At 48.8% G+C, this 22,979-nt stretch overlaps 1 protein-coding gene across 2 annotated transcripts; it reads left to right on the top strand.

Annotated features, from left to right (window-relative positions):
• Window positions 1–144: 144 nt before the first annotated feature.
• On the top strand, window positions 145–22,606 carry LOC149984784 (ataxin-1-like). Of its 2 annotated transcripts, none has more exons than XM_090186709.1 (5): window positions 145–222; window positions 469–591; window positions 12,525–13,379; window positions 15,750–16,031; window positions 16,175–21,134. In XM_090186709.1, exons 3-5 carry the CDS (start codon window positions 12,843–12,845, stop codon window positions 17,546–17,548), a joined length of 2,193 nt encoding a protein of 730 aa, XP_090042835.1. In that variant the 5' UTR covers window positions 145–222; window positions 469–591; window positions 12,525–12,842; the 3' UTR covers window positions 17,549–21,134. The 2 variants fall into 2 exon arrangements, with proteins under 2 accessions (XP_090042835.1, XP_090042836.1); XM_090186710.1 differs by lacking the exons at window positions 145–222; window positions 469–591 and adding an exon at window positions 4,542–5,001 and having other exon boundaries at window positions 16,175–17,518; window positions 17,730–22,606.
• The last annotated feature ends 373 nt before the right edge of the window (window positions 22,607–22,979 follow it).

The raw sequence follows: 22,979 nt of genomic DNA, 5'->3' as shown, positions 1-22,979 counted from the left end.
ACTGTTAAGAGGAGAGTTAAAGGTGATGTCCTGCTGGGAGTAGACTGTTAAGAGGAGAGTTAAAGGTGATGTCCTGCTGGGAGTAGACTGTTAAAGGTGATGTCCTGCTGGGAGTAGACTAAGAGGAGAGTTAAAGGTAATGTTCTGCTGGGAGTAGACTGTTAAGAGGAGAGTTAAAGGTGATGTCCTGCTGGGAGTAGACTGTTAAGAGGAGAGTTAAAGGTGATGTCCTGCTGGGAGTAGACTGTTAAGAGGAGAATAAAAGGTGCATGTATTCAGTCAGGACAGGCAGTCTGGTGCATGTATTCAGTCAGGACAGGCAGTCTGGTGCATGTATTTAGTCAGGACAGACCGTGTGGTGCATGGCAAGTTCCTATATAATAACAGGTTTTATTCTATAGTATTTCAGGCCTGTAGTACTTAAATCATCTCTGCTTCTCATGTCTCAATGCTGTTTGAACTTTAAAGGTTAAGGAGAAGACACCACGCGGTATTTCCTTTGAGGAAACTGGTCACTTTGGAGCGACTGATCTGATCTCACATCTGTTCTCAACGTCGAGAAGACAAATATCACAGTTTTACACACTTAAGGTGAGTTGAATACCTAAATGTGATGAGACCTTGGAGAAGCGTCCCAAATGGCAACCTATTCCCTATGTAGTGCGTTACATTTGACCGGAAGCCCGCCCTACAAGGTTTTATTTAGGACACAACCCATTCATGCCACTTAAGGCCAGAGAGGTATCAACAAAGTGTGGGGGATTAAATTCTGTTATTTTGTTATGGAGTTCTCTCAGTTCCGGGAGGAGGCGGGTCTGTCTATATGCCCTATTAGTTATGGAGTTCTCTCAGTTCCGGGAGGAGGCGGGTCTGTCTATATGCCCTATTAGTTATGGAGTTCTCTCAGTTCCGGGAGGAGGCGGGTCTGTCTATATGCCCTATTAGTTATGGAGTTCTCTCAGTTCCGGGAGGAGGCGGGTCTGTCTATATGCCCTATTTGTTATGGAGTTCTCTCAGTTCCGGGAGGAGGTGGGTCTGTCTATATGCCCTATTAGTTATGGAGTTCTCTCAGTTCCGGGAGGAGGCGGGTCTGTCTATATGCCCTATTAGTTATGGAGTTCTCTCAGTTCCGGGAGGAGGCGGGTCTGTCTATATGCCCTATTAGTTATGGAGTTCTCTCAGTTCCAGGAGGAGGCGGGTCTGTCTATATGCCCTATTAGTTATGGAGTTCTCTCAGTTCCGGGAGGAGGCGGGTCTATCTATATGCCCTATTAGTTATGGAGTTCTCTCAGTTCCGGGAGGAGGCGGGTCTGTCTATATGCCCTATTAGTTATGGAGTTCTCTCAGTTCCGGGAGGAGGTGGGTCTGTCTATATGCCCTATTAGTTATGGAGTTCTCTCAGTTCCGGGAGGAGGTGGGTCTGTCTATATGCCCTATTAGTTATGGAGTTCTCTCAGTTCCGGGAGGAGGAGGGTCTATCTATATGCCCTATTAGTTATGGAGTTCTCTCAGTTCCGGGAGGAGGCGGGTCTGTCTATATGCCCTATTAGTTATGGAGTTCTCTCAGTTCCGGGAGGAGGCGGGTCTGTCTATATGCCCTATTAGTTATGGAGTTCTCTCAGTTCCGGGAGGAGGCGGGTCTGTCTATATGCCCTATTAGTTATGGAGTTCTCTCAGTTCCGGGAGGAGGCGGGTCTGTCTATATGCCCTATTAGTTATGGAGTTCTCTCAGTTCCGGGAGGAGGTGGGTCTGTCTATATGCCCTATTAGTTATGGAGTTCTCTCAGTTCCGGGAGGAGGCGGGTCTGTCTATATGCCCTATTAGTTATGGAGTTCTCTCAGTTCCGGGAGGAGGCGGGTCTGTCTATATGCCCTATTAGTTATGGAGTTCTCTCAGTTCCGGGAGGAGGTGGGTCTGTCTATATGCCCTATTTGTTATGGAGTTCTCTCAGTTCCGGGAGGAGGTGGGTCTGTCTATATGCCCTATTAGTTATGGAGTTCTCTCAGTTCCGGGAGGAGGTGGGTCTGCCTATATGCCCTATTAGTGATGGAGTTCTCTCAGTTCCGGGAGGAGGCGGGTCTGTCTATATGCCCTATTAGTTATGGAGTTCTCTCAGTTCCGGGAGGAGGCGGGTCTGTCTATATGCCCTATTAGTTATGGAGTTCTCTCAGTTCCGGGAGGAGGCGGGTCTGTCTATATGCCCTATTAGTTATGGAGTTCTCTCAGTTCCGGGAGGAGGCGGGTCTGTCTATATGCCCTATTAAAGGGAAAGTTGTGTAACATGCCACAACAAAACAGCCATGGTTCTCCCGGTGATGACAAGGTGAAAGGTGTGAAAAAGGAAATGAGAAAATGTGAAAATAAAGTATTCATGGTGATTGTGTATATATATATGTATGTATGTATAGAGAGAGAGATGACTAGCTAGGCCTTGAAATAGAAGAATAACCTACGTCACAGAAAGTGTGTGGGGACAGGCTGCGTAGATACAGAACAGGGAAGGAAATGCTTGTAGACTGAGCATTTTTGTGTCCACAGTAATTGGTTCAACTGTGCCCGTCGTTGGCTATGGACATAGTTCCATGTTAGGTGTGTGTGTGTGTGGGTATGGTTGTGTGTGGGGGGGGTATGGGTGTTTGTGGGGGGGTATGGGTGTTTGTGGGGGGGTATGGGTGTGTGTGGGGGGGTATGGGTGTGTGTGGGGGGGGTATGGGTGTGTGTGGGGGGGTATGGGTGTGTTTGTGGGGGGGTATGGGTGTGTTTGTGGGGGGGTATGTGTGTGGGGGGGGGGGGGGGGGGGTATGAGTGTGTGTGGGGGGGGGGGGGGGGGGGCGTATGGGTGTGTGCATGATTGAAAGGTACATCTACAATCCCCATACATGGACATGGAGGAAAGATATGGGAGGTCTGGGGTAGAGCTAGGGGAGGTCTGGGGGAGAGCTAGGGGAGGTCTGGGGGAGAGCTAGGGGAGGTCTGGGGAGAGCTAGGGGAGGTCTGGGGAGAGCTAGGGGAGGTCTGGAGGAGAGCTAGGGGAGGTCTGGAGGAGAGCTAGGGGAGGTCTGGGGGAGAGCTAGGGGAGGTCTGGGGAGAGCTAGGGGAGGTCTGGAGGAGAGCTAGGGGAGGTCTGGGGGAGAGCTAGGGGAGGTCTGGGGGAGAGCTAGGGGAGGTCTGGGGGAGAGCTAGGGGAGGTCTGGGGGAGAGCTAGGGGAGGTCTGGGGAGGTCTGGGGAGAGCTAGGGGAGGTCTGGAGGAGAGCTAGGGGAGGTCTGGGGGAGAGCTAGGGGAGGTCTGGGGAGAGCTAGGGGAGGTCTGGGGGAGAGCTAGGGGAGGTCTGGGGAGAGCTAGGGGAGGTCTGGGGGAGAGATAGGGGAGGTCTGGGGGAGAGCTAGGGGAGGTCTGGGGAGAACTATGGGAGGTCTGGAGGAGAGCTAGGCGAGGTCTGGGGGAGAGCTAGGGGAGGTCTGGGGGAGAGCTAGGGGAGGTCTGGGGGAGAGCTAGGGGAGGCCTGGGGGAGAGCTAGGGGAGGTCTGGGGGAGAGCTAGGAGAGGTCTGGGGTAGAGCTAGGGGAGGTCTGGGGAGAGCTAGGGGAGGCCTGGGGGAGAGCTAGGGGAGGTCTGGGGGAGAGCTAGGGGAGGTCTGGGGGAGATCTAGAGGAGGCCTGGGGGAGAGCTAAGGGAGGTCTGGGGAGAGCTAGGGGAGGTCTGTGGGAGATCTAGAGGAGGCCTGGGGGAGAGCTAGGGGAGGTCTGGGGTAGAGCTAGGGGAGGTCTGGGGAGAGATGCCCTCTCTCTCCCTCCTCCCTCCTTCGTGTATGCGTAGTCTGGACCGTGTGTGTGTGTGTATATGTCTGTACAAGCTATTCACTTACTTTCTATCTTCCACCCATCCCTCTTTTATCCCCTTCTCCCTCTTCCTCCCTTCTATCTCTGTCTCCTCCCTCTCTCCCTCTCTTCCTCCCTTCTCTCTCTGCCTCCTCCCCCTCTCTCTCCCTCCTCCCTTCTCTCTCTGTATCCTCCCTCTCTTCCTCCCTTCTCTCTCCTACTCCTCCCTCTCTTCCTCCCTTCTCTCTCTGCCTCCTCCCTCTCTCCCTCTCTTCTCTCTCTGTCTCCTCCCTCTCTTCCTCCCTTCTCTCTCTGTCTCCTCCCTCTCTTCCTCTCTTTCTCCCTTCTCTCTCTGTCTCCTCCCTCTCTCCCTCTCTTCCTCCCTTCTCTCTCTGCCTCCTCCCTTCTCTCTCTGTCTCCTCCCTCTCTCCCTCTCTTCCTCCCTTCTCTCTCTGCCTCCTCCCTCTCTTCCTCCCTTCTCTCTCTGTCTCCTCCCTCTCTCCCTCTCTTCCTCCCTTCTCTCTCTGCCTCCTCCCTCTCTTCCTCCCATCTCTCTCTGCCTCCTCCCTCTCTCCCTCTCTTCCTCCCTTCTCTCTCTGCCTCCTCCCCCTCTCTCTACCTCCTCCCTTCTCTGTGTGTGAGCGTAGTCTGGGCGCTCAGCCAAGTAGAATGTGTTTTTGAATGAATATCTGATGCGGCTGGCTGTGGGAGGAGCTATGTTACTGGAGTACTGGGAGAAAAGGAGGGAGGGAGCGTGGGAGAGAGAGAGAGAGAGACAGACTGAATGAGAGAGAGATGGAGAGAGAGTGAGAGAGAGAGAAAGGGAGAAAGGGAGAGACAGAGAGAGAGAAAGGGAGAGACAGAGAGAGAGGTCTGACTGCCTTGCATAACACACGTTGGAGCAGCTTTGCACGCAGGACTTCATGTGATTCTTCAACCAGGGGGACTTCCTCTATCGCTGGCTCATCACAGAGCCTTACGGCTGGGTGTACATGTTCACCCGCTCTCCCGGACGTACCCTACCTGGAGCCTGGAGGAAAACAGGGCTGGCTCTGAAAAATAGACCTGCACAAAGGAGGCGTAGAGAAAGAGGATTTCCCTATAGGAATACGTAGTGTAGAAGCTACACAGGCAAGAGGAAGTCTGACAATGCTCTGCCAGCTGTGGCTGTGTACAGCCTGGTAAGCTTTTCCCCTCTCCCTCGGCAAAGACAGTGTTTCTTCTGGTTTCTTCTTGATTTGTGGCATAGTATTTTGGACCCTGGTCCTCTCCACTCATGCGTTCATCACCACTGTCATTCCCTCATCCAGTAATGCCTCTAGAGGCTACAGAACGTACATTGCATCGGGTTGGTCTTTGGATCGCATTACGATAAATACATTTACAAAAGAGCCAAGTCATACAGGTTTTGTAGAGAGAGGTGTTTGCTTGTTTACACGGGAATCCCTGACCTCTCTGTTTGTCTCTGCCTCTCTGTCTCCATCTGTCTGCGTCTGTCTGTCGTCTAACATTGTGTGAGCTAGCTTAGTGAGGAGATGAGCGATGCAGGACGCTGGAGTCATTGTGAAAAGAAGACAAACAGCCAGCTAGCCACAGCTCTCTCTCTCTCTCTCTCTCTCTCTCACGCTAATACTGCGTTCATAACTAAATGGGAATTTAGCACATACGACTGGGAAAAATCCAGTTGAACGGCCCTCCAACCGGTAATTACTAGTGTAAAACGCATCTGTCATCCTGAGCTGCCACTTCACCCACATGCTGACCTCTGACGTCACCTACCAAGGAAATGACCTTCATAACAGCATTTGGGGTATTTAACTGCAACAACAAAACTTTTTTTAAATAAAATTCAATCTGTTAATACGATTTTTTTTCTAACACTATAATTAGTTTATAAGCACGATAGCTGTACTTTTAGTTTATGGTTTACGCAGCTTGTTGGTCATTAGCCAATCAGCGTTACTTTAAACTTGTATGTGAAGTATGTGAAGGCATCCAACTTTGTAAATTCCCACCTCCCACTTGGTGACGAACACAACATTAGAATCTCCTTTACACTCCTGGTCCGCCTTTTAAAGGGAGAGTCAGTCGGGGAATGGCAGGGTTTATTTGGAGCATTAAAGCTAGTAACCCAATAGACACACACAGATGGTTAACCTTGTGTTTGGTACATTTATAGGAGGTTTGTGGGGGGAAAGGTAATATCTGATGGAGAGTGTAGACAGTCAGTTAGTCATTGTCAGTCAGCCTGTCATTCAGTCAACCAGTCAGTCTGTCAGCCAGTCAGCCAATCATTCAGCCAGTCAGTCAGTCAACCCGTCAGTCATTCAGCCAGTCAGCCAATCATTCAGCCAGTCAGTCAGTCAACCAGTCAGTCATTCAGCCAGCCAGTCAGTCAGTCAGTTAGTCATTGTCAGTCAGCCTGTCATTCAGTCAACCAGTCAGTCTGTCAGCCAGTCAGCCAATCATTCAGCCAGTCAGTCAGTCAACCAGTCAGTCATTCAGCCAGTCAGCCAATCATTCAGCCAGTCAGTCAGTCAACCAGTCAGTCATTCAGCCAGCCAGTCAGTCAGTCAGTTAGTCATTGTCAGTCAGCCTGTCATTCAGTCAACCAGTCAGTCTGTCAGCCAGTCAGCCAATCATTCAGCCAGTTAACCAGTCATTCAGCCAGTCAGTCAACCAGTCAGTCATTCAGCCAGTCAGTCAGTCAGTCAACCAGTCAGTCATTCAGCCAGCCAGTCAGTCAGTCAGTTAGTCATTGTCAGTCAGCCTGTCATTCAGTCAACCAGTCAGTCTGTCAGCCAGTCAGCCAATCATTCAGCCAGTCAGTCAGTCAACCAGTCAGTCATTCAGCCAGTCAGCCAATCATTCAGCCAGTCAGTCAGTCAACCAGTCAGTCATTCAGCCAGCCAGTCAGTCAGTCAGTTAGTCATTGTCAGTCAGCCTGTCATTCAGTCAACCAGTCAGTCTGTCAGCCAGTCAGCCAATCATTCAGCCAGTTAACCAGTCATTCAGCCAGTCAGTCAACCAGTCAGTCATTCAGCCAGTCAGTCAGTCAGTTAGTCATTGTCAGTCAGCCTGTCATTCAGTCAACCAGTCAGTCTGTCAGCCAGTCAGCCAATCATTCAGCCAGTCAACCAGTCATTCAGCCAGTCAGTCAACCAGTCAGTCATTCAGCCAGTCAGTCAGTCAGTTAGTCATTGTCAGTCATCCTGTCATTCAGTCAACCAGTCAATCATTTAGCCAGTCAACCAATCATTCAGCCAATCATTCAGCAAGTCAACCAGTTAGTCAGCCAGTCAGTCAGTCAGACAGCTAGCCAGTCATTGTCAGTCAGCCAGCCAGTCATTAATTCATTCAGTCAGCGAGCCAGTTAGTCAGTCATTCATTAATTCAGTAATTCAGCCAGCCAGTCTATCGGTCAGTCAGCCAGCCAGTCAGTCAGTCAGTAAGCCAGTCAGTCAGTCAGTCAGTAAGCCAGTCAGCCAGTCAGTCAGTCAAGTAGTCAGTCAGTAAGCCAGTCAGCCAGTCAGTCAGTCAAGTAGTCAGTCAGCCAGCCAGCCAGTCATTAATTCATTCAGTCAGCGAGCCAGTTAGTCAGTCATTCATTAATTCAGTCATTCAGCCAGCCAGTCTATCGGTCAGTCAGCCAGCCAGTCAGTCAGTCAGTAAGCCAGTCAGTCAGTAAGCCAGTCAGCCAGTCAGTCAGTCAAGTAGTCAGTCAGTAAGCCAGTCAGTCAGTCAGGTAGTCAGCCAGCCAGCCATCCAGCCAGTCATTCAGTCAGTCATATGTAGTGTAGTCTCTGTGACAACAACAGAGTCAGGTGACAGAAACACAGCAAGGCAACATGTTGTTTCATCGTCAATGTTTGGTTGTTTTTTGTTGTTATTTGGTCGTCAAAGCTCATTTCTGGGAATAATGTACATAATGTGACCATGGCCCATAAGGTCGAGTGCTCTATATAGGGAATAGGGTGCCATATGGGAAGCAACCAGTCCCTCTCCAGATCTGCCTAGCCAAAGGACCCAAAGAGCTTCCTGTTTTTGTGCACTGTGGGTTTAGTACATGAGTGTTCTCATCAGTGTTATCTTACTGACCGTGTGTTTGTTGGTCTCAAGGTTATAATAATAACTGTGGGAAATGGAGAAGGTTTCCTCCTTGGTGTCTGTGCTGCTTGCTATCCATGTCAGTGAGTGCCTGCATCCCAAATGCCATCGTACAGATACACTACATGACCAGAAGTATGTGGACACCTGCTCTTCGAACATCTCCTTCCAAAATCATGGGCATATTCATATGGAGTTGGTCCCCCCTTTGTTGCTATAACAGCCTCCACTCTCCTGTGGAAGGCTTTCCACTAGATGTTGGAACATTGCTGCGGGGACTTGCTTCTATTCAGCCACAAGAGCATTAGTGAGGTCAGGCACTGATGTTAGACGATTAGGCCTGGCTCCCAGTCGGCGTTCCAATTCATCCCAAAGGTGATCGATAGGGTACAGGTCAGGTCTTTGTGCAGGCCAGTCAAAATTTTCCACACTGAACATGACAAACCATTTCTGTACAGACCTTGCTTTGTGCACAGGGGCATTGTCATGCTGAAACAGGAAAGGGCCTTCCCCAAACTGTTGCCACAAAGTTGGAAGCACAGAATCGTCTGGAATGTCATTGTCTGCTGTAGAGTTAAGATTTCCCTTCATTGGAACTAAAGGGCACAAACCATGAAAAACAGCCCCAGACCATTATTCCTCCTCCACCAAACTTGGAGCAGGTAGTGTTGTCCTGGCATCCACCAAACCCAAATGTAGGACATAGCCAGTCATTGGTAGTGAGTTGAGATGAGGTGAGGTGAGGTAGGTGAGATGAGGTGATGTAGGTGAGGTGATGTAGGTGAGGTGAAGTAGGTGAGGTGAGGTGATGTAGGTGAGGTGAGGTAGGTGAGTTGAGTTGAGGTAGGTGAGGTGAGGTAGGTGAGATGAAGTAGGTGAGGTGAGTTGAAGTGAGGTGAGGTTGGTGAGGTGAGGTAGGTGAGGTGAGGTGAGGTAGGTGAGGTGAGGTAGGTGAGGTGAGTTGAGGTGAGATGAGGTGAGGAAGGTGAATTGAGGTGAGGTAATTTGAAGTGAGGTGAGGTAGGTGAGGTGAGTTGAAGTGAGGTGAGGTAGGTGAGGTGAGGTAGGTGAGTTGAGTTGAGGTGAGGTAGATGAGTTGAGGTGAAGTGAAGTAGGTGAGGTGAGGTAGGTGAGTTGAGGTGAGGTGAGGTGAGGTGAGGTGAGGTAGTTGAGGTGAGGTGAGGTAGGTGAGGTGAGGTAGGTGAGTTGAGTTGAGGTGAGGTGAAGTAGGTGAGGTGAGGTAGGTGAGTTGAGTTGAGTTGAGTTGAGGTGAGGTGAGGTAGGTGAGGTGAGGTAGGTAAGGTGAGGTGAGGTGAGGTAGGTGAGGTGAGGTGAGGTAGGTGAGGTGAGGTAGGTGAGTTGAGTTGAGGTGAGGTGAGGTGAGGTGAGGTAGGTAAGGTGAGTGAGTGGTAGTGAATGGAACAATGCTTGTTCCCATTCAGGACGTGTCTGCTGCCTCTGGGGCATGTGAGGAGAGACTCCATATAGCTGAGCACAGGAGAGTTGTCCAAGGGTGCTGGGATCCTCTGGTTGTCTTTAGCGTTGTGGGGCCGTGTGTGTGTGTGTGTGTGTGTGTGTGTGTGTGTGTGTGTGTGTGTGTGTGTGTGTGTGTGTGTGTGTGTGTGTGTGTGTGTGTGTGTGTGTGTGTGTGTGTGTGTGTGTGTGTGTGTGTGTGTGTGTGTGTGTGTGTGTGTGTGTGTGTGTGTGTGTGTGTGTTGGACTGTAAACAGATGACTATTTTACCCCAGTGGGACATGGTGTCTCTGTGTTGTGACTCTCCTGTAACTATGCCTCAGAGATTGTTTTTGTGTTACCACAGTGTTCATTGTCAAGGCTCGGGTTGTCGTGGTGTTTTCCTCGTGGTGTTATCATGGGATTGCCATGGTGATGGGGTTGTGCTGTAGCAGTGTCGTAGTGTGTCTGTGTGGAGCTAATCGACAATGTCTGCGTGAAGTGGAGGCTATATGGTGCTCTGATGCTACAGGCACCGCTTAATGTGGGTCAGGAAAAGCAGCTCTCTCTCTCCCTCCCCTCTCTCTTTATCTCTCTTTCTCTCTCTTTCTCTCTTCTCCCATCCTCTGCCACTTTCTGTTTTTCCTCTCTCCCTCCCTCTCGCTTTGTTTTTCTCTCTCTTTTTTCCCCTCCCTCTTTCTCTGTCACTCCATGTTTTTCGCTGCATCTCTCCCTCCTCCCTGCCTGCCATCATGCTTTCTGTCTTCCTGCCTCTCTGTTTATCTCCTCTCCTTCTCCCTTTCTTCCTGCCTCTGTTTATCTCTTTCTCCCTCCCTGCCTGCCATCATGCTTTCTGTCTTCCTGCCTCTGTTTATCTCTTTCTCCCTCCCTGCCTGCCATCCTGCTTTCTGTCTTCCTGCCTCTGTTTATCTATTTCTCCCTCCCTGCCTGCCATCATGCTTTCTGTCTTCCTGCCTCTCTGTTTATCTCCTCTCCTTCTTCCTTTCTTCCTGCCTCTGTTTATCTCCTCTCCTTCTCCCTTTCTTCCTGCCTCTCTGTTTATCTCCTCTCCTTCTCCCTTTCTTCCTGCCTCTCTGTTTATCTCCTCCCCTTCTCCCTTTCTTCCTGCCTCTCTGTTTATCTCTTCTCCTTCTCCCTTTCTTCCTGCCTCTCTGTTTATCTCCTCTCCTTCTCCCTTTCTTCCTGCCTCTCTGTTTATCTCCTCTCCTTCTCCCTTTCTTCCTGCCTCTCTGTTTATCTCCTCTCTTGCCTCTCAGCTGCACCTCTCCTTTGTTACCTCTGGTACATCTAGCAGGCTTTATCAGGCTGTTCTGTTATAGATATAGAATGGTGCATCTAGCAGGCTTTATCAGTCTGTTCTGTTATAGATATAGAATGGTACATCTAGCAGGCTTTATCAGTCTGTTCTGTTATAGATATAGAATGGTACATCTAGCAGGCTTTATCAGGCTGTTCTGTTATAGATATAGAATGGTACATCTAGCAGGCTTTATCAGGCTGTTCTGTTATAGATATAGAATGGTACATCTAGCAGGCTTTATCAGGCTGTTCTGTTATAGATATAGAATGGTACATCTAGCAGGCTTTATCAGGCTGTTCTGTTATAGATATAGAATTGTGCATCTAGCAGGCTTTATCAGTCTGTTCTGTTATAGATATAGAATGGTACATCTAGCAGGCTTTATCAGGCTGTTCTGTTATAGATATAGAATGGTACATCTAGCAGGCTTTATCAGTCTGTTCTGTTATAGATATAGAATTGTGCATCTAGCAGGCTTTATCAGTCTGTTCTGTTATAGATATAGAATGGTACATCTAGCAGGCTTTATCAGGCTGTTCTGTTATAGATATAGAATGGTACATCTAGCAGGCTTTATCAGGCACACATGGGGGTTCACTGAGGTCTTCAGTCCGGTTGCCTGTATGTTTATTGTTGAATGTGTAGATGATGTAGATGTGATGACGTGAGGCAGGGGGTAATATACACAATACAACATGACTTCCTAGAACATCATGATGTGATTGTCAAATTATAATTTCAATGAGGAGTGACTTGGGTGAAATGGATGGACACACACGCACGCGCACGCACATAAATACACACACACAGGCCTCCCGAGTGGCGCAGTGGTCTAAGGTACTGCATCGCTAGCTGTGCCACTAGAGATTCTGGGTTCGAGTCCAGGCTCTGTCGCAGCTGGCCGCGACCGGGAGACCCATGGGTGGTGCACAATTGGCCCAGCGTCGTCAGGGTTTGGGGAGGGTTTGGCCAGCAGGGATGTCCTTGTCCCATCGCGCACTAGTGACACCTGTGGCGGGCCGGGCGCAGTGCACGCTGACACGGTCACCAGGTGTACGGTGTTTCCTCCAACACATTGGTGCGACTGGCTTCCAAGTTAAGTGGGCATTGTGTCAAGAAGCAGTGCGGCTTGGTTGGGTTGTGTTTCGGAGGACGCATGGCTCTCGACCTTCGTCTCTCCCGAGTCCGTACGGGAGTTGCAGCGATGAGACAAGACTGTAACTACTAATTGGAAACCAGGATATTGGGGAGAAAAAGGGGTAAACAGAATTGATATAAATACACACAGAACAACAACAACAACCAGGATGTCATTGGATCTGGTGTCTGGCTTGATTTTCACACCTACCTTTTTCCACTCACAGTCATTGAAGCAGGGGTTGGTACCGGTTCAGGAAACAGAACCAAAAACGGTGAAAAAACAACAAAAATTCAAGTAACAGAAATAGAACCAGCAACTAGTGTTCCGGAACAGAACTGTTATTTTCAAATCTTGAGAATCGGTTAATAATGTCATTGTTTTGTTCCCGAAAATATTCTGTATTTAAGTACAGTTCTGATGCTAGTAATAGCCTAAACTCATGCCATGATGTTCAGCGCTTCAAGCCAAGCCTGTTACATGTCCACCCCTCTTTCTCACTCTCTACTCACCCGCATCTCATGCCTGCAGGGGCGCATATTAAAATATGAATGTCATGATTGCATATATCCTTTGACGTGTGTCATGCACAGAGAGTAAGCATGTTGGAAATGTACAGCCATCATTCTTCTCTGTTGTTTCTACATTCTAGAACACAACAGTTGTGTTTCTTCCTCTGTCTCCAGATTTACAGCTGGCGGACGTTGTGGTTAGTCAGAGATGATTCCTCATGAAGTCCATGGAGTCGTCCTCTCTGTCGCCTGGCGGGCGTCACTCTGCCCTCTCTAGACTACTGAGTCCAGGACACACAGTCACACAATGAAGACCTGAAAGAGACCTGATAGAGCCCACGACAACACTGAGAGAGAGAGATGTTTCGCATGCCAATAAAGCCCTTAAATTGAATTGAAATTGAGAGAGAAACAGAGATAGGGACAAAGAGAGAGAGAAACAGTAGGTTCAAAAAACCTACTTGAGAGACAAACAAAGAGTGAAAACCAACCATGAAATCAAACCAGGAGAGGAGCCATGGCTGTCTACCTCCAAAGAAGCGTGAGATCCTAGCCCTGGAGCAGAGGCCTGTGGTGGTACCAGCAGCAGCTGAGATCCTAGCCCTGGAGCAGAGGCCTGTGGTGGTACCAGCAGCAGCTGCAGCCTCAGCAGACACCACCTTGCACACAGAGAACCTGACTTGGCTGGCCAATGTAGCCAGCGAACGCTGCAGATCCACAGAAACTCCCAGCCCCAGGTTTCCTGTCTCCTCGTCCTCCTCTTCATCTCCCTCCCCTTCTGCTCTCCCCCTGTCCTCTCTCTCCACGATCTACCCCACTGGGGTGGGGCTCAGCCAACAGGGCGGGACAATCCAGTACGCCCAGCTGGCCCCTAACCTCCAGTTCATTAGCTCGGGGCCGTACACTGGCTACATCTCCTCTCAGATCATCCAGTCCACTGCCACCAGTGTAGCCGCCTCCACAGGGCAACAGCGCCACCATCTGGACGGCCACTGCTACACCACCGCCCTCATCTCCCAGGCCACCAAGGTGTGTGTCTATTGTGTGTGCATTCGGAAAGTATTCAGACCCCTTGACTTTTTCCACATTTTGTTACGTTAAAGCCTTATTCTAAAATGTATTAAATTGTTTTTTCCCCCTCATCAATCTACACACAAGAAGGTATTTTTTACATTTATTTTTTATACATTTACAAAAATGTATAAAAACCTGTTTTTGCTTTGTCATTATGTTCACTGTGTTCAGATTGATCAGATGTTTTATGTATTTAATCCATTGTGGAAAAAGTCAAGGGGTCTGAATACTTTCCAAAGGCACCGTGTATCGGTGTTGGGGAGTAGTGAACTACATGGAGTTCAACTAGTAAGTTAACTACATTTTGCAGTATTTTGCTGGTAGTTTAACTAAATTATGGCAAGACAATTTGTGTCAGACCTGCCCAATTCTCACTTAAAACATCATTTTTGTGTTTAATAGACTAGATTGTGATCTGTTTTTGCAATTTCTAGACTATGACATTTCAGATTTCAATATGATAATGCATCATTAAAGTAGTCAACTACTTTTTCAAGGTAACTTTAAGGTTCAGTAAACTATATTTTCTTAAGGCTAGATTTAATGTAGCGTAACTTCTTCCAGAGTGAAGTAATTGTTAGCTTGATAAACTTTCATAGTAGCTTCCCCACCACTGGTATTTATTGTGTAATTAATTAGTAATATTATTATTATACAGTGGGGCAAAAAAGTATTTAGTCAGCCACCAGTTGTGCAAGTTCTCCCACTTAAAAAGATGAGAGAGGCCTGTAATTTTCATCATAGGTACACTTCAACTATGACAGACAAAATGAGAATTTTTTTTCTCCAGAAAATCACATTGTAGGATTTTTTATGAATTTACAGTGGGGCAAAAAGGTATTTAGTCAGCCACCAATTGTGCAAGTTCTCCCACTTAAAAAGATGAGAGAGGCCTGTAATTTTCATCATAGGTACACTTCAACTATGACAGACAAAATGAGAAAAAAAATTCCAGAAAATCACATTGTTGGATTTTTTATGAATTTATTTGCAAATTATGGTGGAAAATAAGTATTTGGTCACCTACAAACAAGCAAGATTTCTGGCTCTCACAGACCTTGTTATCAGTATAAAAGACACCTGTCCACAACATCAAACAGTCACACTCCAAACTCCACTATGGCCAAGACCAAAGAGCTGTCAAAGGACACCAGAAACAAAATTGTAGACCCTGCTGGGAAGACTGAATCTGCAATAGGTAAGCAGCTTGGTTTGAAGAAATCAACTGTGGGAGCAATTATTAGGAAATGGAAGACATACAAGACCACTGATAATCTCCCTCGATCTGGGGCTCCACACAAGATCTCACCCCGTGGGGACAAAATGATCACAAGAACGGTGAGCAAAAATCCCAGAACCACACGGGGGGACCTAGTGAATGACCTGCAGAGAGCTGGGACCAAAGTAACAAAGCCTACCATCAGCAAGGGCATTGAAGATGAAACGTGGCTGGGTCTTTCAGCATGACAATGATCCCAAACACACCGCCCGGGCAACGAAGGAGTGGCTTCATAAGAAGCATTTCAAGGTCCTGGAGTGGCCTAGCCAGTCTCCAGATCTCAACCCCATAGAAAATCTTTGGAGGGAGTTGAAAGTCCGTGTTGCCCAGCAACAGCCCCAAAACATCACTGCTCTAGAGGAGATCTGCATGGAGGAATGGGCCAAAATACCAGCAACAGTGTGTGAAAACCTTGTGAAGACTTACAGAAAACGTTTGACCTCTGTCATTGCCAACAAAGGGTATATAACAAAGTATTGAGATAAACTTTTGTTATTGACCAAATACTTATTTTCCACCATAATTTGCAAATAAATTAATAAAAAATCCTACAATGTGATTTTCTGGATTTTTTTCTTCTCATTTTGTCTGTCATAGTTGAAGTGTACCTATGATGAAAATTACAGGCCTCTCTCATCTTTTTAAGTGGGAGAACTTGCACAATTGATGGCTGACTAAATACTTTTTTGCCCCACTGTATAATTATGAGTGTTTTTTATGTTTTGATTGGTGTGAAGAAATATCCCCTTTGGGGCGATTAGTGAAATACTCTGTTATGTTAAGGTTGGGGACCAGCAGAACCAGGTCCAGATAGGTCTGCCGTCTGACCTGGCTGTTATGTTATGTTAAGGTTGGGGACCTGCAGAACCAGGTCCAGATAGGTCTGCCGTCTGACCTGGCTGTTACGTTAAGGTTGGGGACCTGCAGAACCAGGTCCAGATAGGTCTGCCGTCTGACCTGGCTGTTATGTTATGTTAAGGTTGGGGACCAGCAGAACCAGGTCCAGATAGGTCTGCCATCTGACCTGGCTGTTATGTTATGTTAAGGTTGGGGACCAGCAGAACCAGGTCCAGATAGGTCTGCCGTCTGACCTGGCTGTGTCCGTTGGAGGGACCCACTTCACCACTACCCACCAGTACATCCAGCTGGACAGCAGCAGCCCTCTGACCGTCACCTCCCCTACCCAGGGTCACCTCCAGCCTCTCCAGCTCCACACCCACCCTGGGGTGGGCCTCCTCCCCCACACCCTCACCCTCGCCCCCTCCCAGGTGCTGGTCCAGTATACGGATGGGTTAGGGGTCAACAAAGCTGAGGGCGGACACACCAAGGTATTTACATCGTTTTTTTATTGAAGATATTTTTAGATGTTGAACTGTTTGCGAGGAGAGCTTGTGGGTAAGCATGTCATTGTACAGTGTAGACTACACTGTATCCTGTGGATATGATAAATAAAGATTGATTTGATTTGAAGGTGGTGCAGCTGAATGGAGAGCTGGAGAGGAGTTTCGGTAAACAGAGCTGTGCTGGCATCAAAGGAACCTCCTACTCTAACCAGAACAATCAGCAGGTTCACCATGGATATGAAGCTCGACACATCCTCATTCCCGCAGACTACACTACCCAGGATTCCACAGGACTACAAACCTCCCTGGTGCTGGTAGCAAATGCCCAGCCCAACCCCCTCCCCCACCCTCACCCTACCAGTGGTGCTGAGCAGGACAAGGTCCAGGTCCACCCATCACTAATACACAGTGAGGGAGGAGGCATCTGTCTAAGGAAACCTGTCTCCAGAACCTCCTCTTTCACCTCCTCTGAGGCTCTGAAGGTCTCTTCTGCCCCTCACACGGTTATCCAGACCACCCACCACTCTGACGAGCATGTACACAGCCTGTACTCCACCACCCAGGCACCAATCATAGGCTACATCGCCAGGGCAGGTAACCAGCATGGCGTCAGCTACGCCACCCTGCCGCAGCACCTGGTCATCCCGGACGGCCAGTCCCTCCAGTCTCTCCTGATACCCGTTAACGGAGTTACCACCACTACGGACCTCGGGGCTGCCTGCTCGGTGACCGCCAGGACGGCCAGCACCACCGCCTCTCAGCTGGCTCCAGCGACCGCATCCCTCCCCCGCCACACCTACCTCACCGCGTCCCTGTCCAAGTGTGAGATGCTGGGGTCGGATGGCCACCACCAGTCCCCTGCTGTACTCCAGGCCCAAGTACTACCCATCCAACACATCCAAATCCCGTCTAACACACCTGCTAATGTGGTGGCGTCCCCCTCCCTTGCCCCAGCCCTAGCTCCAGGACCTGTCCAGGCCTCCCCCTCTCTCTCCTCTTCCCCCTCCCCTGTCCCAGCCCTAGCTCCAGGACCTGTCCAGGCCTCACCCTCTCTCTCCTCGTCCCACTCCCCTGCCCCAGCCCTAGCTCCGGGACCTGTTCAGGCCTCCCCCTCTCTCTCCTCTTCCCCCTCCCCTGCCCCAGCCCTAGCTCCAGGACCTGTCCAGTCCACCCCCACTCTCTCCTCTTCCCCCTCCCCTGCCCCAGCCCTAGCTCCAGCCCCTGTCCAGGCCTCCCCCTCTCTCTCCTCCTCTCCAACCACGCTCCCTCCGTTCTTCATGCGTGGCTCCATCATCCAGCTGGCGGACGGGGAGCTGAAGCGAGTGGAGGACCTGAAGACGGAGGACTTTATCCAGAGTGCTGAGATCAGCAGTGAGCTGAAGATTGACTCCAGCACAGTGGAACGCATCGACACGGGACAGACACCCAACGCTGTCATTATACAGTTCGGTGTCGGGGAACACAAAGCACAGGTAAGCTTGTTGTTGTCTCCATTCCCCTAGACTCAGTGCCAGTCTGTTTGTACTACCCTGCCAACGCCTTGTCACTCATTCTCTCACCGCAGTGGTGTTGAAAAGAGCACAAACAGATCTGAGACCAGGCTACCATAACCTAATCCTAATGTCAATGTTTATGCCAATAACAGTTTATTGTGTATCCTTTGTGTGTTGTATTCCTCTGCAGGTGTGTGTGGAGGTGCTGTTAGAGTACCCGTTCTTTGTGTTCGGCCAGGGCTGGTCGTCCTGCTGCCCTGGCCGGACCACTCAGCTGTTGGAGCTGAGCTGTGCCAAGCTGTGTGTTGGGGACGTGTGTGTCTCCCTGACCCTCAGGAGCCTGAGGGGTGGCGGTGGCTCTGTGTCTGGGAGGAACCACAACAGCCAGGGTCACGAGGTCAAGCTGAGGCACAGCCACAACACTGGGGACATCACACAGGGGTCTAACCGCCAGGGGAACAGTCAGGGGAATAGCCAGAGTAATGGTCAGAGAGACAGTCAGAGTATGGACAAAGACTTTAGGAACAGTTTGAATGCTGCAGGCAGCAACAGTGTCTTCCTGGTGCAAGTGGCCAAAACAGACAGGTTGAATGAGGAGGACAGGGACGTCCCCCGCTGTGTGGACCAGGTGACAGGATCTGGACTGAGACCAGGATCTGGACTAGGGGTCTACGGAACTGGAGTTGGACCCAGGAGCACCTCGGACCTGCAGGCTGTCTCAGGGAACGGAGAGATGATAGGGAGAGACAACGGAGAGACGAGAGAGAGAAAACAGAATAGCCCCATGCTCCCTCCGCCCCTCGAGACAGAAGTGGGTGAGGCAGGCAAAGAAAAACCCTGGGGTCGTAAGAGGAGGTGGTCTGCCCCAGAGAGAGATCAGACAGAGAGGGCGGACGAGGAACCCCCTTTGACTCTGCCAAAACCCTCTTTTATAACGCAGCAGGTCAAACTCTCCATCGAGGGAAGGTCAAATGTTAGTCGTTGAAGGAGCTGGAGTGTTGTACAGGAGGTAGGGAACATAGTTTTGTATGTTTGTAACGTTGTTAGTGCTGTTTGGTTTAATCTAGCTATCCACATTAATGGAAAGGATTCATTTACCTGGTATATACATGTTTTATGATTCTATTTCTATGGAAGGAACATTGTTGTCTCTGTGTTTGGCCCACTGTCTGGGAGGCCAGTCTCTCTCCAGAACACAGTTAGTGGCCCACTGTCTGGGAGGCCAGTCTCTCTCCAGAACACAGTTAGTGGCCCACTGCCTGGGAGGCCAGTCTCTCTCCAGAACACAGTTAGTGGCCCACTGTCTGGGAGGCCAGTCTCTCTCCAGAACACAGTGAGTGGCCCACTGTCTGGGAGGCCAGTCTCTCTCCAGAACACAGTGAGTGGCCCACTGTCTGGAAGGCCAGTCTCTCTCCAGACCACAGTTAGTGGCCCACTGCCTGGGAGGCCAGTCTCTCTCCAGAACACAGTGAGTGGCCCACTGTCCGGGAGGCCAGTCTCTCTCCAGAACACAGTTAGTGGCCCACTGCCTGGGAGGCCAGTCTCTCTCCAGAACACAGTTAGTGGCCCACTGCCTGGGAGGCCAGTCTCTCTCCAGAACACAGTTAGTGGCCCACTGCCTGGGAGGCCAGTCTCTCTCCAGAACGTGGTTAATGGCCCACTGCCTGGGAGGCCAGTCTCTCTCCAGAACACAGTTAGTGGATACTGTAGCTAGCAGATGGTTGACCTGGAAAGGCTTGAATTTACTAAACCATGAGATTTGTCCTCTATATTGACCTATAAAGTGAATTATGCATGTGTGAGTTATATCAATTGATAATTTCTGCCTTGTTAGAATACAACCCTCTACTGCTCATCGTTACCCTCAGTCATCAGAACCCCCCTCTGGACAGCGCTGTGCAGTTAGGCTACTTTAAAGGGAAATACAATGCTGAATGATAGACATGTAGATTCCCAGACAATGAACCCAGGGACATTCTAAGGGCCAAAGCAGCCTAATTGAGCAGTTAAGATCATACCCTCTGATTGTGAGGACAGTCCCAGCGAGGAAGAATGGACCTCAGAATCAGGTTTGAGAGGCAGTGAAATACTAGTTTAGGGAAAAGCTTTCACTATCAGCTTTTCCATGGTGTTGTAGTATTAGTAGTGTCACAGAACGCCTAAATCTAACCCCCCCCCAAAAAAAATAGGATGGAATATTTGTTTCAATGAAAAACCACAATGTGTAGTAAAAGATTACACATACACTGTATACACTGCATTCCTGAAGTATTCAGACCCCTTGACTTTTCATACATTTTGTTACGTTACAGCCTTATTCTGAAATTGATTTTTATTTTAAGTCTTTATCAATCTACACACAATACCACATAATAACAAAGTGAAAACAGTTTTTTTTAAATACATTTTTAACCCCTAAAAAACAGTAATACCTTATTTACGTAAGTATTCAAACCCTAGTGCTATGAGACTCGAAATTGAGCTCAGGTGCATCATCCTTGAGACTCTTCCTAGAGCTGGCCGCCCGGCCAGAAACAAGTCTCTCACCGTTGCCACTTGCTATAGACCACCCTCTGCCCCCAGCTGTGCCCTCAACACCATATGTGAATTGATTGTCACCCATCTATCTTCAGAGCTCGTGCTGCTAGGTGACCTAAACTGGGACAATGCTTAACACCCCGGCCATCCTACAATCTAAGCTTGATGCCCTCAATCTCACACAAATTATCAATGAACCTACCAGGTACAACCCCAAGTCCGTAAACACGGGCACCCTCATAGCTATTATCCTAACCAACCTGCCCTCCAAATACACCTCTGCTGTTTTCAACCAAGATCTCAGCGATCACTGCCTCATTGCCTGCATCCGTTATGGGTCTGCGGTCAAACGACCACCCCTCACCACTGTCAAACGCTCCCTAAAACACTTCAGCAAGCAGGCCTTTCTAATTGACCTGGTCGGGGTATCTTGGAATGACACATCCCGTCAGTAGAAGATGCCTGGTTATTCTTTAAAAGTGCCTTCCTCACCATCTTAAATAAGCATGCTCAAAAAATGTAGAACTAGGAATAGATATAGTCCTTGGTTCACTCCAGACCTGGCTGCCCTTGACCAGCACAAAAACATCCTGTGGTGTTCTGCATTAGCATCGAATAGCCCCCGTGATATGCAACTTTTCAGGGAAGTTAGGAACCAATATACACAGGCAGTTAGGAAAGCTAAGGCTAGCTTTTTCAAACAGAAATTTGCATCCTGTAGCACAAACTCAAAAAAGTTCTGGGACCCCTTAAAGTCCATGGAGAATAAGAGAACCTCCTCCCAGCTGTCCACTGCACTGAGGATAGGAAACACTGTCACCACCAATAAATCCCCTATAATTGATCATTTCAATAAGCATTTTTCTACGGCTGGCCATGCTTTCCACCTGGCTACCCCTACCCCGGTCAACTGCCCGGCACCCCCCACAGCAACTCGCCCAAGCCTCCCCATTTCTCCTTCACCCAAATCCAGATAGCTGATGTTTTGAAAGAGCGGCAAAATCTGGACCCCTACAAATCAGCCGGGCTAGACAATCTGGACCCTCTCTTTCTAAAATGATCTGCCGAAATTGTTGCAACCCCTATTACTAGCCAATTCAACCTATCTTTCGTATCATCTGAGATTCCCAAAGATTGGAAAGCTGCCGCAATCATCCCCCTCTTCAAAGGGGGAGTCACTCTAGACCCAAACTTCTACAAACCTATATCTATCCAAAAAGCCAAGTTAAGAAACAGATCACTGACCATTTCGAATCCCACCGTACCTTCTCCGCTATGCAGTCTGGTTTCAGAGCTGGTCTTGAGTGCACCTCAGCCACACTCAAGGTACTAAACGATACCATAACCGCCATCGATAAGAGACATTACTGTGCAGCCGTATTCATCGACCTGGCCAAGGCTTTCGACTCTGTCAATCACCACATTCTTATCGGCAGACTTGGTTTCTCAAATGACTGCCTCGCCTGGCTCACCCACTACTTCTCAAATAGAGTCAGCGTGTCAAATCGGAGGGCCTGTTGTCTCGACCCTCTGGCAGTCTCTATGGAGGTGCCACAGGGTTCAATTCTAGGGCCGACTCTCTTCTCTGTATATATCAATAATGTTGCTCTTGCTGCTGGTGATTCTCTGATCCACCTCTATGCAGACGACACCATTCGGTATACTTCTGGCCCTTTGGACACTGTGTTAACTAACCTCCAGACGAGCTTCAATGCCATACAACTCTCCTTCTGTGGCCTCCAATTGCTCTTAAATGCAAGTAAAATGAAATGCATGCTCTTCAACCGATCGCTACCTGCACCTGCCCGCCTGTCCAACATCACTACTCTGGACGGTTCTGACTTAGAATATGTGGACAACTACAAATACCTAGGTGTCTGGTTAGACTGTAAACTCTCCTTTCAGGCTCACATTAAGCATCTCCAATCCAAAATTAAATCTAAAATTAAATCTAGAATCGGCTTCCTATTTCGCAACAAAGCATCCTTCACACATGCTGCCAAACATACCCTCGTAAAACTCACCATCCTACCGATCCTCGACTTCGGCGATGTCATTAACAAAATAGCCTCCAACACTCTACTCAACAAATTGGGTGCAGTCTATCACAGTGCCATCCGTTTTGTCACCAAAGCCCCATATACTACCCAATTCCTCCTTTGGCCGCCTTTCAAGTTCTCTGCTACCAATGACTGGAACGAACTGCAAAAATCACTGAAGCTGGAGACTAATATCTCCCTCACTAGCTTTAAGCACCAGCTGTCAGAGCAGCTCACAGATCACTGCACCTGTACATAGCCCATCTGTACTATCGCCCATCCAACTACCTCATCCCCATACTGTATATATTTATTTATCTTGCTCCTTTGCTCCCCAGTATCTCTACTTGCACATTCATCTTCTGCACATCAATCACTCCAGTGTTTAATTGGTATACTGTAATTACTTCGCCACCATGGCCTATTTATTGCCTTACCTCTCTTATCTTACCTCATTTGCACACACTGTATATAGATGTTTTCTACTGTATTATTGACTGTATGTTTGTTTATTCCATGTGTAACTCTGTGTTGTTGTATGTGTCGAACTGCTTTGCTTTATTCTTGGCCAGGTCGCAGTTGTAAATGAGAACTTGTTCTCAACTAGCCTACCTGGTTAAATAAAGGTGAAATACAAAAAACCCGATGGTCACTCTGACAGAGCTCCAGAGTTCCTCTGTGCAGATGGGAGAACCTTCCAGAAGGACATCCATCTCTGCAGCACTCCACCAATCAGGTCTTTATGGTAGAGTGGCCAGACGGAAGCCACTCCTCAGTAAAAGGCACATGACAGCCCGCTTGGAGCTCGCCAAAAGGCACCTAAACAAGATTATCTGAGAAACCAAGATTAAACTTGTTGGACT

Source organism: Oncorhynchus mykiss, chromosome 2 (genome assembly GCF_057628025.1).
Source record: "Oncorhynchus mykiss isolate SJ-2025 chromosome 2, ASM5762802v1, whole genome shotgun sequence".
NCBI lineage: Eukaryota > Metazoa > Chordata > Actinopteri > Salmoniformes > Salmonidae > Oncorhynchus > Oncorhynchus mykiss.
The sequence above is the reverse complement of the archived record's forward strand: the minus strand, read 5'-3'. Positions and strand labels throughout refer to the sequence as shown.

Coding starts and splice junctions, on each gene's coding strand:
- LOC149984784 (XM_090186710.1), top strand. CDS start 12,843: ATGAAATCAAACCAGGAGAGGAGCCATGGCTGTCTACCTCCAAAGAAG. Junction 13,380..15,749: donor TCATCTCCCAGGCCACCAAG/GTGTGTGTCTAT, acceptor TGTTATGTTAAG/GTTGGGGACCAGCAGAACCA. Junction 16,032..16,174: donor CTGAGGGCGGACACACCAAG/GTATTTACATCG, acceptor TTTGATTTGAAG/GTGGTGCAGCTGAATGGAGA.